The 15,116-nt window shown below is 41.3% G+C and overlaps 1 protein-coding gene across 1 annotated transcript in view; it reads left to right on the top strand.

The window, feature by feature from the left end:
- Positions 1–11,342, top strand: part of maml2 (mastermind like transcriptional coactivator 2) — a 32,662-nt gene extending 21,320 nt beyond the window's left edge. Inside the window, exons 2-5 of the mRNA XM_029518086.1 lie at positions 3,649–4,863; positions 9,417–9,581; positions 9,702–9,810; positions 9,898–11,342. Of these exons, the coding sequence (XP_029373946.1) occupies positions 3,649–4,863; positions 9,417–9,581; positions 9,702–9,810; positions 9,898–10,742 (2,334 nt within the window). The 3' untranslated portion in view covers positions 10,743–11,342. The remainder of the gene's footprint in view (positions 1–3,648; positions 4,864–9,416; positions 9,582–9,701; positions 9,811–9,897) is intronic.
- The last annotated feature ends 3,774 nt before the right edge of the window (positions 11,343–15,116 follow it).

Below are 15,116 nucleotides of genomic sequence, written 5' to 3'. Positions count from 1 at the left end.
GAAATCCCCTTTTGCAACAGTATGCAACCTGCAGAACCACATAAATATTATGTCTCCCTAGGAACACAATAGTCATATTTATTCCTTTATTTTGGGGCCGTTTTTTCCATGTCAAATGCCGAGAGGAAGGTTTCTAACTCTTGCAGGAGCGGATTGCAACATGTTTCAGGACTCTGGTGAATAGATTAAAGGCTGGCGGGCTCAAGCTTTTGTTGTGCCGCGCTTTCATACTCAAACACTTTCAAATCTATACCCTTGAAGCATGCATGGCTCTGAGGCTTCTGCCACTGGTCTGACAGATGGCACCGTGAGGCCGGCATGGCGTTTCGTCCCCGTTGCGGCTCACCCGGAGCCCCATCCACAGTGCTCAGCATCACCACACTGCTCGCCATGACACACAGGCTACCAGCCTCCCAGCTCCCAGGAAGAGATAGCCTTCTGTTGACAGGGCCAAGGTCAGGCTCCTCCCTGCCACAATCAAAGAGCATCAGTAAGCAACATCATAAGCAGCAATGAAAATAATTAGGTAACGTCGAAACACGCCTTTTTAAAATCTTCTAAAAAAACATGAATATTGTGTCCTCTTTTTTTTTTTTTTTTTTTTTTTTTTTTTGCTGTTGTTGTTGTAGCTGTGAGAAGTTTGGATGAGAGATTTTAGAATTGATATTACCTTTGGTTTGGTATTAAATAAATACAAATCATGCTCACCCTGAACAGGCGCTTGGAGAAGGTGAATTACATTTGCCAGATCTGCTTTCATCTCCAAAATGACCAGTATATAATGCATATGTTTGAGCCTCTCATGCTGCAGGAGTCACTTTCAAAGTGATTCAGAGCTTCTAAGCTCATTAAATGTTAATCAAAAAATCTATTTTCAGATCACTTGGAGATCTGTCTTGAGGATTTGAGGCCAGTTAGGAGGCCACTGAGCGTTGAGTGAACAGGATTATACTTTGTTCATTTGGAAATGTGAAAGTAAAAGCTTGGACTTTGGTTATTTTAGCCAAATGAAATTCGTATCAGGATGCACATATGGTCTGACTTTGGCAAAATCTTGAGAAAATCTTAGTATCTTGAGAGGCCTCCGCTTTCAATTCTGAACTTTGAACTACTTTTGAGCACAGACTATGTTTAAATGGCACCGAGGCAGTAGTGAGGCAACCCTGTCTCGCAGTTGCTTTTTGCAACACATCCACTGTCCTTTCCATTATTCATGATGTGTTTTCTCAGACAGTGCCCTGAACCATGAGGAGTACTCCTGTCTGTCTTCTCCAGAAAGAGTGCTCTGAGACAGAGAGGAGAGAGAAAGTGTGCATGAGCTGAACACAGTGGAGGGCCTGTTTTCATCTGTTTTTGGACAAAAACAGATGTCCACTAGTCGATGGAGAGACGCCGTTTAATAGGTTGGAACTCAGTGAAGATGGCAAAAAAGAGCTGGTGAATGAGACATACTGTGGACGAACGTAGGGAAGATTTCCAAGTTCAAACTTTGTGTGTCTGTGATTTTCTCTAGCAACTTGACATCATCCAACCAGGCTGTCATTACATCACCAGACAGGATTTCTTTCTCTGCAGTCTCTGTTAAAGAATTTTTCAGCTGAGCTTTACTTTTGTGTCAAAGTGTGTCTAACATCCAAAAAGTCTTTGCTTTTCTTTTGCAAATATTTCATTTTCTACTTAAATTTTCATATACAAAATGCTCACTAATGGTTTATTTAAAAATACATAAAATGGGCTATTAGGCATAGGCCGAATTACATTACGCTTACAGGCACATGTTTTTCATTTGTGGCCTATTGGCAAACAAATATGCATTTTAGATTTCTAGTTAATAAACAGTTATCATAACACTAATAATGAGTTTATACACATTCATTTAATGAAACAAAATTATTTCAATGTCATAATGCAGTCTTATCACAGGACTATTTTGAAAAAGCAATGTCGTTGAAAGACATCAAAGAATCAAACAATTTATAACAATATGAGAACGAATCAGATCATTTTCAGAAAGGCCCATTATTTGCTTGCAGGAACCCAGTTCTCCTTTTGCCTTTGAGATCTTCTGCTACTGAGACATAGAGATCTGTCATGACGCTCTAAAATGAACAGAGAAGTCACTTGGAAATGAATCTGTCTATTGGCAATTATGCATTTGAAAGCACAACAGTTTGCACTTGCTAAGGCGAATGCCATTAATGTAATCCTCTGGATACGATAAATAATTTTAGTATCCCTCTCCTTAGCACAACACCATCAGCATAATCATCCTCAACCATCCACTTATTAGCTATAATATAAGGAGGCTGTGTGAGTCACACTGATATTTGTTCCTTGATTAAAATGTGAGAATGTATCACTGAACAATTGTTAGGGGTATTAGCAGAAGTAATACAAACATGAACAGAGTAGAAAATTTAGTGAACAACAGGATTCACTCCTGACCCTTAGGCTGTGAATCATCTTAATGCAATGTGTGCCAGCAGGTGGAAATGACTCAAATTTGTTCCCACAGTGAAATATGCAACACATCGATATTCCTCTCCTGTGAGCTGGTTGGTGTATAATCAGAGCCATTTTGTTTCCATGCAGGCAGCGCATTAAGAAATGGCCAGATAATCAGTCAATTTTAGTGTCCCTGAGACTGCCACTACATGGCCAATTTTTTTTCTATGTGAGTTGCTGTTAATGACTGAAAAGATCACATGAAGCCAGAAACTCCATTATTTTACTTCCAGGCCAATGGCATCTGTACCTCTGTACATAAATAACGCACATTCTGCTGCGGTGACGTGCATTTTGCGAGGGTTTTTAATGCTACACTTTCATGGGGTGTTAGTCAGTGGTTGGACTTCTGGGTCATGGACATGTGTTTAGTGCCCTTAAATGAAGACATGGCGATAGGACAAAAGGAAGTGGGAAATCTGCACCAGCATGTTAAGCAGAAGCTCAGCCACAAAGGAGAAACTCCACTATCTAACGAAGCACAATGGACTAAAATATAATGTATGCAAATGAGGGAAACAGACAAAGACCCTATTCTTCTCTCTGAGGTCTGTCGACTGTCTCAGATTCCTAACTATCTTCTCAGCCCAACCTCTGTGCTCAAACTACATAATATAAAAACATGTTCAGTTCTCTAAGTGCTACAGCAGGGTTTCCTTCTCTGCTGCATCGCACTGCAAGTGGTTAAATGGAATTATACACTGTAGGGTTCACGTGTTATCTTCATGTGTCTGTGTGGGCTTTTTTTTTTTTTTTTTTGTGATAGGGTGACAGTGTTATTTAAATCCAGATAAAGCATTTAAAACATTGACGCTATTGTAAAAGCAAAATGAGCATTATTGAATGAGACCTTTATCTAAGAATAAAATAGAAACAGTTCAAAGTCTCACACATTGGTCAAGTGTAACGTGTCTGTGGGGCCTTAAAGCAAATCGTAAATTTTGCACTGGATGTAGAATTGAATGCTCCCATACTCAGAACTATGGCTGAGATATCAATTGGCCTTGAATCAAGTGCAATTATAAACATCCTGTTAAGAGGTTGTGTTTGTAAATCCAGTAAACAGCAGATTAACAAAACTTTGTTTTATATATATATGTTTTTGTTTTTGTTTTTAAAATGCAGTTCTGTTTTATTTTGCAGCTTCAGGGATCTTTGCGAAGGAAGATTGAGGGGCATGCACCAGGACACTTACCAAAGCCAAATGGGCTCACCTGTGGTTTCTCTGGATCAGACTTTAAAAGGGCCCGTGTGGATGCTGGTGGTCTTGGACATGGGCCTTGCAACCATAACCTCACCCAGTCTCACGCTCTTCAAGGGTCTTCAGGCATGGGCATACAGAGGAAAAATTACATGATGCCCCATGGAGTGGGGTCAGACATATTCAACATGACCCTGAAAGAAATGAAAAAAGAGCCCACTGAGGTCCAGTCTTGTGGCCAGTCGAACACAGAGATGATTTTTGACTTTAAAGATGAAGCTGGTGGTCAGATTGACCCAGATCTCCAGGATCTCTTTGATGAGCTGACAAAGACGGTGCCCCCGCTGAACGACCTGGAGTTTGAGAAGATGCTGAAGCAGGATGATGCTTTCGGTTTGGATCTGGGTCGGCCGAACTCAGCAGGCGCAGCTGCTAGTCTGTGTTCCCCGATGGAGAAGCCAATCAAAACTGAGCATTCCCCAGATTTCGGCCAGGTTCACTGCGGCTCACCGCAGCTTCGGCCGGCATCAGCAGGGCCCTCTTTCACATTGACCAGCACCTCTCCTACCACCACCTCACAGAAAGCTAACGCTCAGGCGGGACACCCCAGAGCCTTGCCCTGCTGGCCGGAAATATCTCACGCAGAACAGCTGAAACAGATGGCAGCTAACCAGCAACAGCCGAGCTCCCTGCTACATCACCACCACCAACCGCCACCTGTGGGATTGACCAGCTGGTCTCCCGCCATGAGCACCCACTCTTCCACCAGCAGCTTCCCCCAGGACAAGGTCTCCAGCCCAGCCCCCCTTATCCAGCAGAGGATCAGCAACCAGAGTAAAGGGATCACCAACTGCCTCTTCAAGTCAAATGGCCACACTGGCTCCCATCATTTGGACATGAAGGTTCTCAGCACCAAGCCCACACTGCATTTCAGTCCCAAAGCTCCCCATTCTGCCAGTCAGCCAATGCCCATCATGGCAAGCTCAGTGAACAAAACTGCAGCCCAGCAGCAGCAGCAGTCACCATCGACGGGCCAGAATCAGCCTCATTCAGCTCTGCATTTCCAGAACCAACAGATCTCCACGTCAGGAGCCCTTTGTCTGCAACCCAAGTCTGTGCCTGCTGGGCTGCCGTTCAAACTGTCACAGCAACGGCAGGTAAGTCCGTCACTTGTTGGGATGTTAAAGCCTTGAAACTTTTTTTGCACATTTGAAGACCTTGACTCATGCTTAGTTTGATCGCCACATGCTTTTGGTTATTTTGTGTTTTTATTTTTTCTTTCATTTCCATCAGAATGCCAAGGTTTTCACACAACATGCCTTTACTGTTATATGTAACAACAAACATACACAATGTTAATGGCATGAAATCATGCCATATGTGTTTAGTTAATGGGAAGGCCATAATCTATAATGTCCCAATGTACTGCCATGAGTTAAATTTAACTAAAGAGAGTATAAGAAGCTGAAAGCAGATTTTGGGGTATTTCATCCAAATGTTTTATTCGGTATTTTGTACCAGATGCTGAAAATTTGGCTTTTGTATGTTAGGACAGCATATGGGCAAATTAGACAGCAGCATAGTTTCTCATTTCCTCTGCTGTCGGTTTGATAACGTGATTCGCAGCACAGTCAAACAGACTCACTTTAGTCTTCCTCATCGCTTCCTTCAGTTTGCTCGCAGCAGCCAACCTGCTGTCTGAACCAGCAACAATGCGACGCTGTTTGTTTTGGGACTTTCTTGTCTTTGTTCTAGCTGCAGTCTGTGTCTTTGCTGTTGAATATGTATTTCCCCTGAAAGTGTTTTGATGATGACACAGATTGCCAGAGCATGGTAGATTAACATGCAGGACTTCTAATTTCTCTGCTTGTCATGGTGGCTCCCTGTCAGGGCACAGATATGCACAGGGGGATTTGCTAATTGGAGGTTGTTAGCTACAAGGGACAAGTGGTGGAAAATGACAGTAATCTGCTTAGCCTGGTGCCGGAGGTTGAATCACTGATTTGTTATGATTGGGGAGATTTAGACCGTCCCCACTTTCATTTTTGGACTAACAGTATCTGTAGCTGTCTTTGTGTGAAATGATAATGCAAGCCACACAAGAGAGCGCTTGTAACCTCTACAGATCAAGGGGAGTGCCTGAGTGGCTGGGAGAGGGTGGGAGGAGGGAGAGAGGGAGGGAGTTATACAGACATGGATGTCAACAAGATAGGATGACAAATACATCATCAGGCATGGGTGTAACAGAACCAGTTTTACCACTACAGTATACCTGACTCATTTACACTCCAAACAGAATAGGTGGTTGTGAGTACAGAACCTTATTCAAGTCCCAATTCCATATTCAATTTGTTCTTGCATATGTAATATGTAATAACCAACAAACAGTTTTCAAGAATCCAAAAGACAATGTCAAACATGTTTAGTATAATTACCAGTTATGTCATTATTAGCATTCGCTAATACTGTTAGCATTAGTGATAAGTAATAACATGCCACAAAAATGATCACTGTGGGTTTTTTTTAATGTGATGCAGCCCATTGAAAACATAAATTCCAAGAGATGAAAGAGATGCATAATTCAAAATGACAGAAATGAAAGGGAAAAAAGAAGAAACTTGGAAGAGCTGAATTTCAAATAATGAAAAAAAAAAAAAAAAGCTTTAAATGGATGTTGCTGAATTATTAACAAAGCAAAGTTTTCCAGAGCCCAAATAAGGAAAAAGCTCAGTCACCGCTAGTCTTTAAAATGCTGAGGACATAAGGCTGTGTTTGAGCTCTGAATGGGTGAAGATTTGGTGAGACAACTTTCCCGATGACATCGTGCTCAAACGTGCAGTTAGTTCAAGCAAATAGAATATACAAGCTCAAAGGTAGCATTATTGAAGTGGAGAGACTGTTGGGGAGAAACAAGTGTTGAATTAAGTGGAGTCAGCATAGACGGGGTTAATAGTCTAACTAATGAGGAAAGGATAGCTCACAGAGAGGAGAAAAGGAGTGGAGTCTCTTCCCACAGTGACTTGAATTAGTAATGCCAGAAAAATAAAGGTCCTGAAAGAATTCCCTTATCCCCCTGTGTAAAACTAGCGACGAGCAGCGGGCTTCCTCCCACTGAGCGGAGCTGAAGACCTTTTTAAACAGCCGGAGTTGTTGCTTGTTTAAAGCTTCATAAGGCTTCATCAGTTGGCTGAGTCAAACGTGTCAACATTCAAATGCGCCTCTCTGCAACTGTGACGTCACACAAAAGAGGATGAATACGTGCTCCTGCAGCATACTGTACACCAGAGGACACGAACGCATTATGAAACCTGAGTTTCTGCTGCTTCAAGGGCAACACTTTGTGCTGCTCGTCACATCAGCGCTGCGCCTGTGTTATGCATTCCATCTGCACAACGAGGGCAAGAAAGACGCACTCGTTGTATTAAAAATGATCATCATATGAAATAATACTGATTCATCAATGAGCACCAATTAAGATAATATATAAAGAGCAGAAAATGAATTTTCCACAATGGGGATTGGCCCTATAATGCTGAAGCTGTTGATAATGACTCTGATGAAACACAGTGTATATATAGGTATGTGTGTATGACTTTTGGTCTCCATTTTTAATTATAGGTAAACGTTTGCATTTGTCAATAGTGATTTTTTTTTCTTGTCAACATAAGCCAACAGCTGTCAGGAGCAAGTGAAGACAGACATATGGTTTCATCAGCTCAGCCATTAGCCTCAGCTAATACAGATTTGTCTTCAGTCACTTCAAAACCTTGTTTTTCTGGTGAATACAGAACTCTCTGCTGTAAAAAGAAAAGAAAAATCTGTTACAAGTGAAAACTGCAACTAAAGCAAGAGGTTTGCTTGCAGTAAATAATGACTCAACTTTTGTGGATCAACTTGTGGCACCACATCCCTCAGTTGGGATAAGAGCTCGGCCACGGGGCTTGAGCCTACCAGGTCACTCTGGCAGTGCTGTGAAGGGAGTACTTGTTTCCTGGGAAAGGGAGCTGCGGCCAAGTCCAGATGCCGAGGCACTCCCCAGGGACTGCGTCCTGAGTCCAGACTGGAGGAAGTGCAGTGTGAGAGCCAGCGAGGCTGGGCCTGGATCACTGTCAGCTGCCTGCACTGCCGCAGGATGGGAGACTAAATCACTCTACTCCTTCTCTGAGGCCCGGGCCACATGTGGTATTCATTTACAACAAGCTTGTGAAGAATGAGAGGGGGAAAAAAAAAATGGAAAACAGCTTTATGACACATCAGGGTGACAGAGAGGATTACTCAGTTGTATGTGCTAAAACAGCCCTCAATTGGTTTGTCTTAGAATAAAGATGGAACAAGCTCACACCAGGGTACCTCTACTGGGGAAACGTCTGCGATGGCCACACTTTCTCAAAGTCTCACTAACTGGATAGAGTGAATCAAAGCCAGTGACTCTGCTTTCTAGAGTAACAGGAGAAACCGCTGTTTTGATGTTTTAGTCCCTGTGTAACCTCATTGCAATGCTTGGTTTGCTGTGTGGGTTGAACTCAGGCAGAGAAGGCGAATATTAGCTCATGTGAAATGGCTTGTGACTGCTGATGAGTTTCAACTTCCCTTATTCTTTAATCCTGTCTCGTTAGTTCTCTATATATCAGCCCCATTCATTATCATTCATACACCCACACAGATACACATGCACACACACTTCCCTCTCTTTTCTTTCTGTTTTTCTTTTGGGACCACAAAGTCACCACCCTGTAGGGATTCGTCCTCTGCTAAGAATCTGTCCTCTAAGTAATAGCTTCTGCTAAATGCACTGTTGGATTTAATCCATTTCACCCTGGGAAATATTTTAAGTCAACACAATGACTGACACTGTATACACAGTGTGTGTTGACTTGGATTTGGTGCACATTAACCTCTTTCATGACAAATGCTGGCATTTTATCGAAGCTCAAGAAAGACAGGTTTGACTTGGAGTGCTTAGGTATCCTGCGCAGCTGCCCAAAAAAAGCCAAAAAGCTCTGAATTACAAGGACATATAGCTCAAAACACCCACAATAGTGAAAGCTTGTCTGCAAAAGCATACATTGAGGACAAGATTTCAAATAAAAAAGCTACTGCGGATATCTCCATTTCATTTGAGTGCTGCCGACTACAGCGTTTTAATCAGTGCGATAGTGTCAGGAGCCAAATGGGTTTCTAGAGGATGGAATGCCTCCTTGCCAAACACAACACAGTGATCAGTAAAGGAGAGCTTATTAAATGGAGGTAGTCATGGTGCTGGCGCTTAACTCCCCATCGGCACACATTTCCTGCTGTCTCAGGGATTCTTTCCACTCTCTTTAGACACAGTTATCAAGGGAGAAATAGGCCTTGAGGAGGGCTCCTACTCCCCTCTGCAAAAAAAATGAAAAAATGAAAAAAAAAAAAAAAAAAAAAATCCTGTTTCCAAGTCTTTCTTTTACATCTGCAGAGGGAGTAGCCTTGACCACATTCTGGAAGTTGAATAGCATCTTTGACACAGACTTATGATGTCTTGTAAAGTTTTGCCCTCTAGTGGTCAAGTCATATTATTGCATCGTTTTGTTTTTTGTGTTTTACACCTCCAACCTCCACAGCACTTAGCTCCCATCTTCAGGCACTTAAGCAGAGAAGAGGCTAACAAGTTGTTAATTAAAAAAGGTAATACCACTGACATGAATGTAAAAGCCATCATGTGTGTCTTCTAAAGGCCGTTCCCCCTGGTCCAAGGCTGCCCGCTAATGGAGGCTTAGGAGTCATGTCAGCCCAGCCGCAGCCACGGGCCCCGGCACCCAGCACCCAGCAGAAAGGCCCAGCCAAAACACAGGCCATGCAGCGACAGCTTAACCAACAGCAGCACACCTTTAACAACTCAGTAAGCTACATTCACATGTGCTCATTCACCACTCTCACCAATTAATAAGCCTTCTGTGAGAATCTGCTACAAGTCATTACTTACACATTTAGGACTCACAACTGTGTCTCTCCTTTGCAGGACAAAGACAGTACACATGATCAATTCAGCCGTCATCTCACAAGACCTCCCCCCGATTATAAGCAGTCTAGAAGTATGGTGGGGCTCCAGCAAGGAAATATCTTCACAGGTATCGTATGTTTATGATGAGACTGGAATTATTTAAATGTTTAAAAGTGACCATAATTGCAATCAGTTTATCCTGATCTGTCTTTAGGCCAGAACTCCTCCCAATCTTCCAGCAACGGTCCAGAGAATGACCTGCAGTCAATGTCGTGTCACTTGCCTGGGGGTTCTGGTTCAAAGATGAGTCCGTCACCGTCAGACCGCCGCTTTAGTATTGGCGCCGACTGTCATCCGAGCTCTTGCATTAGTCAGTTCCAGCAGCACAGCAGTCAGAATCGCATTGGACTAAATCAAAATAAACCCAAGTTCCTGGGACCGAACACACAGGGCGGCTCCTTCGGGATGAACAGCATAGCAGGTGTCCAACATTCGAGAACAACAGCTGACATGCATTCTGCGGGGGTGCCGGGACAGGGTCTCGGAGGCTTGATGACAAATGTCAACATGGGCTGGGGCGCGGCCAACAAGCAGTTGACAACTGGACTTGGCGTTAGGAGGTTACCCAACCCACTGCAGTCACAGGGCGCACAGCTTGACATGCCAAACCACCCGTACCAACAAAGGCACATCGGCCCACCAAACCAGGTAGCGCCGGACATCGGGATGCTCCCCCTTAACCCTTCAATAAGAGACACGGGCCCAAGACCATGCCAGCCAATGATGGGCTCTCCGTCGGCGGGGGGAAATCTGAACCAAGCTTCTCCCGAACAGAGAGTGCCAGCAGGCAGCTTTGCCGAGCCCAGTCCCAGTTCCAGCAGCTACCAGAATAACAGAGCCAACCGCCTGACCTTTGACTTCCTGCCCGAGGGAGACAATACAGTTCCTGGGATTAACACAGACTCAGACTTTATAGACTCTTTGCTGAAGTCTGGCTCTGGGAATGATGACTGGATGAAAGACATAAATTTGGATGAGATTCTTGGTAGTCACTCTTGAATTTGGGTCACAGATGGCTAAATCTGGTCCATAGCTCCAAATTATACAGGTTAGGTATGTTAAAGGTGGAAGGGATAGCATTTGTAAATAATGACAAAATGGAATTTTATAAACACATAATGTTTCTTATTCAAGTATACTGTATTGTTTTAAATGGTATTTACTGTGAAAGAAAATTTGTGTTCTGTCCTTAGTGCTCCGCATATTTTGGTCCTGATATATTGTCAAAGAAAATGCTTTTCTTTGCAGTCACTGTTCTGTGCTCTGTCCTCTTCAAACTGTAGTGCTGTCCTATAGGATGAAATACCAAAATTCACACTGTGAAAAGAAAACATTGCTGTGCTGCTTTCAAGTTCATTTGGAAATCCAAGTTACATTTCTAAATCGCCGTCCACTATTTAGCATGATCTGGTATTTACCTTCAGAAGTTTTGCTACCATGCGCACAGACACAACAAATGTTTTCTTACTTATTGTTCAAGTTTTTTGATCTGTGGTAGTTTTGATGAAATATAAAAAATGTAACCATTATTTTTTCCATGTGATATTTAATAATTATTGGGATAGTATTAAAACATTATAATACATACAATTAATAAAAATTGATTTAAATAAATTGTTGCTTTATTTTTCTGTGTTGTGCATTAATATATCCTATTTTTTGAAGTCTAAAGCAAACACAGGCTTATATTATTCAAAAAATTATCTAGTTATAGTATGAGTATGACAACCAGAAAATAGAGATGAGGCTTCCTGGCAATAAGCCCTTTCTATTAATGCAATAATGTTCTCCCCGTACCTGTGTGTGTTTTCTCCAGGTACTCCCGTTTCCTCCCACCGTCCAAAGACATCATGTTTGGGTTAGCTGGAGACTCTAAATTGTCTGTAGGTCTGAGTGTGAATGGTTGTTGGTCTCTGTCTGTCTCTGTGTGTTGGCCCTGTGATGGACTGGTGACCTGTCCAGGGTGAACCCGCCCCTCACCCAGAGTGAGCTGGGATTGGCTCCAGCACCCCCCACGACCCAGAAAAAACATAAGCGGTAGAAGAATGAATGAATGAATATTTGAATGATCATAGTCACATTTGGCTGAGAATGTGTTTGTGTCATTATTTAACACGTGTTGTAATTTTCCTGACAGATTAAATGCTCTACAGATTCACATATCTATCACTGGCGAAGCCTGAATATACTCAGAAAAAAGATTGGAATATGCATAACAGTCGGGTGTCATGTAGGGCACGCAGTAAAACAAGTAGTAATATTTTTTCGTTTGAATTTTGGCACAAACTTTGCGCAAATCACAAGAGATTCATACTTTCTCCTGTCACTGCTGACATACCTGAAAGCACAGAAAATGATGCAAAAGTGTGCAATAGCTTGTTCAAATCGCTGCAACTCTGGCTGTTTTAGTTTAGTCATATCTGCCGGTGTGAAGATGTGTTCATATCCGCCAAGCCAACCTTATCAGCATGAAGAACAAAAGCAACATGGGAAAATGTATGTGCAGTTTGCTGATCAGGAACTCAACAGTAGCAGTCTGGCTGAAAAAAAGCACAACATAAATACTATTAATCATATTCCAGTCTGTATGAATGATTTATTGAGAAGTAGGCAACACTGATTTATAATTAGTGTTCTCTTGTCTTCCAAAATATCTAGTAATGGAATATTAACAAATCTGCTGACGATTTTATTTATTTACTTTGGTACAATTACTTTTTCTCAAACCTGCAGTAAAAATCTTTTATCTTTCACATTTATGGATTTGGAGGATGGACTGAATTTAGGATTAATTTGACTTAATATTCGTCAATGTGTTTCCACCTTCTCATGCATCGTGTCCTCGGCATCCATTTGCAGTCCACACTTACCAAGAAACTACAAGACCCTGAGGTATGCTCTCATTTCGTGGATTATCTTACACAGATGTCCTCATATTTAGACAGTGTCCCTTCACTCAGTTTGTTTGTCAGAACAAAGTCTTTGATCGAATGCTGAAACAAAATTGAAATGAAATAAATGTATCAAATGAAGAGCAGACCACTATGCGTGAGAGGAACATTTGAAAAAGTAAGCCATGAATTGCTAAGATTTAGTTTGTTTTAGGTGTCATTTTCCAGACCACATTTGGAAATCTTCATCAGAGGTATTGGCATGTATATCACTTTTTATATTACCGCTACATAATTACTGGCTCATTTCCTCCCTTTTTCAGCGAGAAGGCATTGAACAGTCATTTAAGAGGCAACTATGGATGGTACTGATGATGTGTGGATAAAAAAGGAGAAGGAAGCTCAGATATTCTCTTGATAGGTTAGATATCTGTAGTGACTATTTTGAGTTACACCTTACGACCACTAGGAGGCAGTGTATACACTCGCTACTGACGACAGAAGGCCAGACGAGCACTGTGGTCCTCAAGTGGCCACTGGGGGAACTGCAACACGTGCAACACGTGAAACACGTCAAAATGTTGCTGCAGCCTGCAACGAAGCGCCTCGAATACTTTCTTTTTCAATACAAATTTTAAATATAATATCTAATGATTTTAAGACTGTTCTCCCCTCGCTAATGCTATTCTGCTTCAACAAAGATCATTTATTGTGACTATTTTTTGTAGTTACTGATTAAACTATGCTTCATTTGAGAGCCCCTTGCATATTTAACTCACATTTCATTCTGCAAAATGATAACAATGAATTACCGCACAGGGAAAATCTTACCACAAAGTATATAGTTTATTTTAGGCCAATTTCAAAGTATCATATGAAGAAAGATATATTGTAACAGAATTTATTGTTCTAAAACACATGCACATATCTATCAAAAAAAAAAAAAAAATGAATAGATCATTACTGAATATAAATCATTTCATGTGCATTTAGAAAACTCTAAATACAAAATCTTTTAACTTGTGTGATTAGTTCTACTGCTACATTGACAGTCAACAGCTAATATGCTCTGACAATTACACACTAAGTAAGCATAAAATCAGGTTTGTGTGACAAAATGCATCGTTGCATCAAAATGAAAACTCTTTAGCTGTGCAATACAAGCACCGCAGTGTACCACTCATTTTAGTTGCATTGTTCTCACCAACACTGTTTATCTGTCTTAATCCACGATCAAATGATTTAATGATCAACAAAATCAAAACATAACAAACAAAAATTCTCACACAGAATAGAAAAAAAAAGTTCACGTTCTCGGATCTAACAAAAAAAAAAAAAAAAAAAAAAAATTGTTCCGTCAAGTTAATGCAGTATTGGCTGGAAACAGAATCATTGACGTCCTGCAAGGCCTCCTCCGAGGGCATGCGTGGCAGGCTGATTATTCATTCACATGTTACTGTGGTAGTTCAAAAGAAAAACGTAGTCATGGTGTAAACATGAAAAGTGTGATTTTGAGAGAGTTGTCAGTGTGTAGTCTCCACTGCGGCTGTAGCAGTAGTTTCTTAATCAGAGAGCATGTAAACATCTGAACGCTTTTAGAGGAAACACTTGCTTCTCTGTTCTGAAACCTCATCCTTAAATCTCAGGGTTAGTCACTCAAAACAACCATCGTGTCTAAGAAATAAAAAGAATCTCTCAGCTAGACCTATTTAAACGTGTCCATCAACACTAAAAAAAAACAAAAAAAAACTACATCATTATCTCATTAGCTTATACAGTTTGTTCATATAGAGGCAGATTTACAAATCATACCGTTTCTGGACTGTGAAAATGGAAGCAAAAATAAGTGTTGGTGTTACAAATAACATCTTTGGAATCTGCCACAACAATTCCTGACTCTGAGATAATATCTGATTGTTTCTTAATTATTCCACAAAAAAAAAAAAAAAAAAAAAAAAAAACAAGCCACATAACTCACCACTGTCAGTCAAACCCTGGCCTTCTACAATACCCCTCGACATGACTCTTAAACCTGCTTAAACTTGTCCTTGTTGTTGTCTATACACCCCTCATTTCAACACACAGCACAGCATCGCACAGGGAGGGGGGGGGTTCACCGCTCCCCCGCCTCCCCCTCTTTTAGGAAGACAGTTTCAAACATTGTAAATTTGATATACTGCACGTTCTCACAAGGTGTAATTGATCAAAGAACTATCATTTGTTGAGCCAAGAGATCTGCCTTTTTTGGTTAATGTTTAGGAAAGATAACAAAAGCTGCATGTGATCAACAAATAAACAATCACACTAATATGTATATAGTAAATCAGACACAAGAGATGACTCAGCTAGATGGTTAAAAAAAAACAAACAAACAAACAAACAAAACTGAATCAATCCATGCCTTGGCAGACTTCATCTTGGTGAAGTGAGGTGCTATGATAACAGCTGACCCTGTTAAAATGTATAAATTCATCTATGAAAG

Source organism: Echeneis naucrates, chromosome 13, assembly GCF_900963305.1.
Source record: "Echeneis naucrates chromosome 13, fEcheNa1.1, whole genome shotgun sequence".
NCBI classification, from domain to species: Eukaryota; Metazoa; Chordata; class Actinopteri; order Carangiformes; family Echeneidae; genus Echeneis; species Echeneis naucrates.
This window is presented reverse-complemented; position numbering and strand designations above follow the sequence as displayed.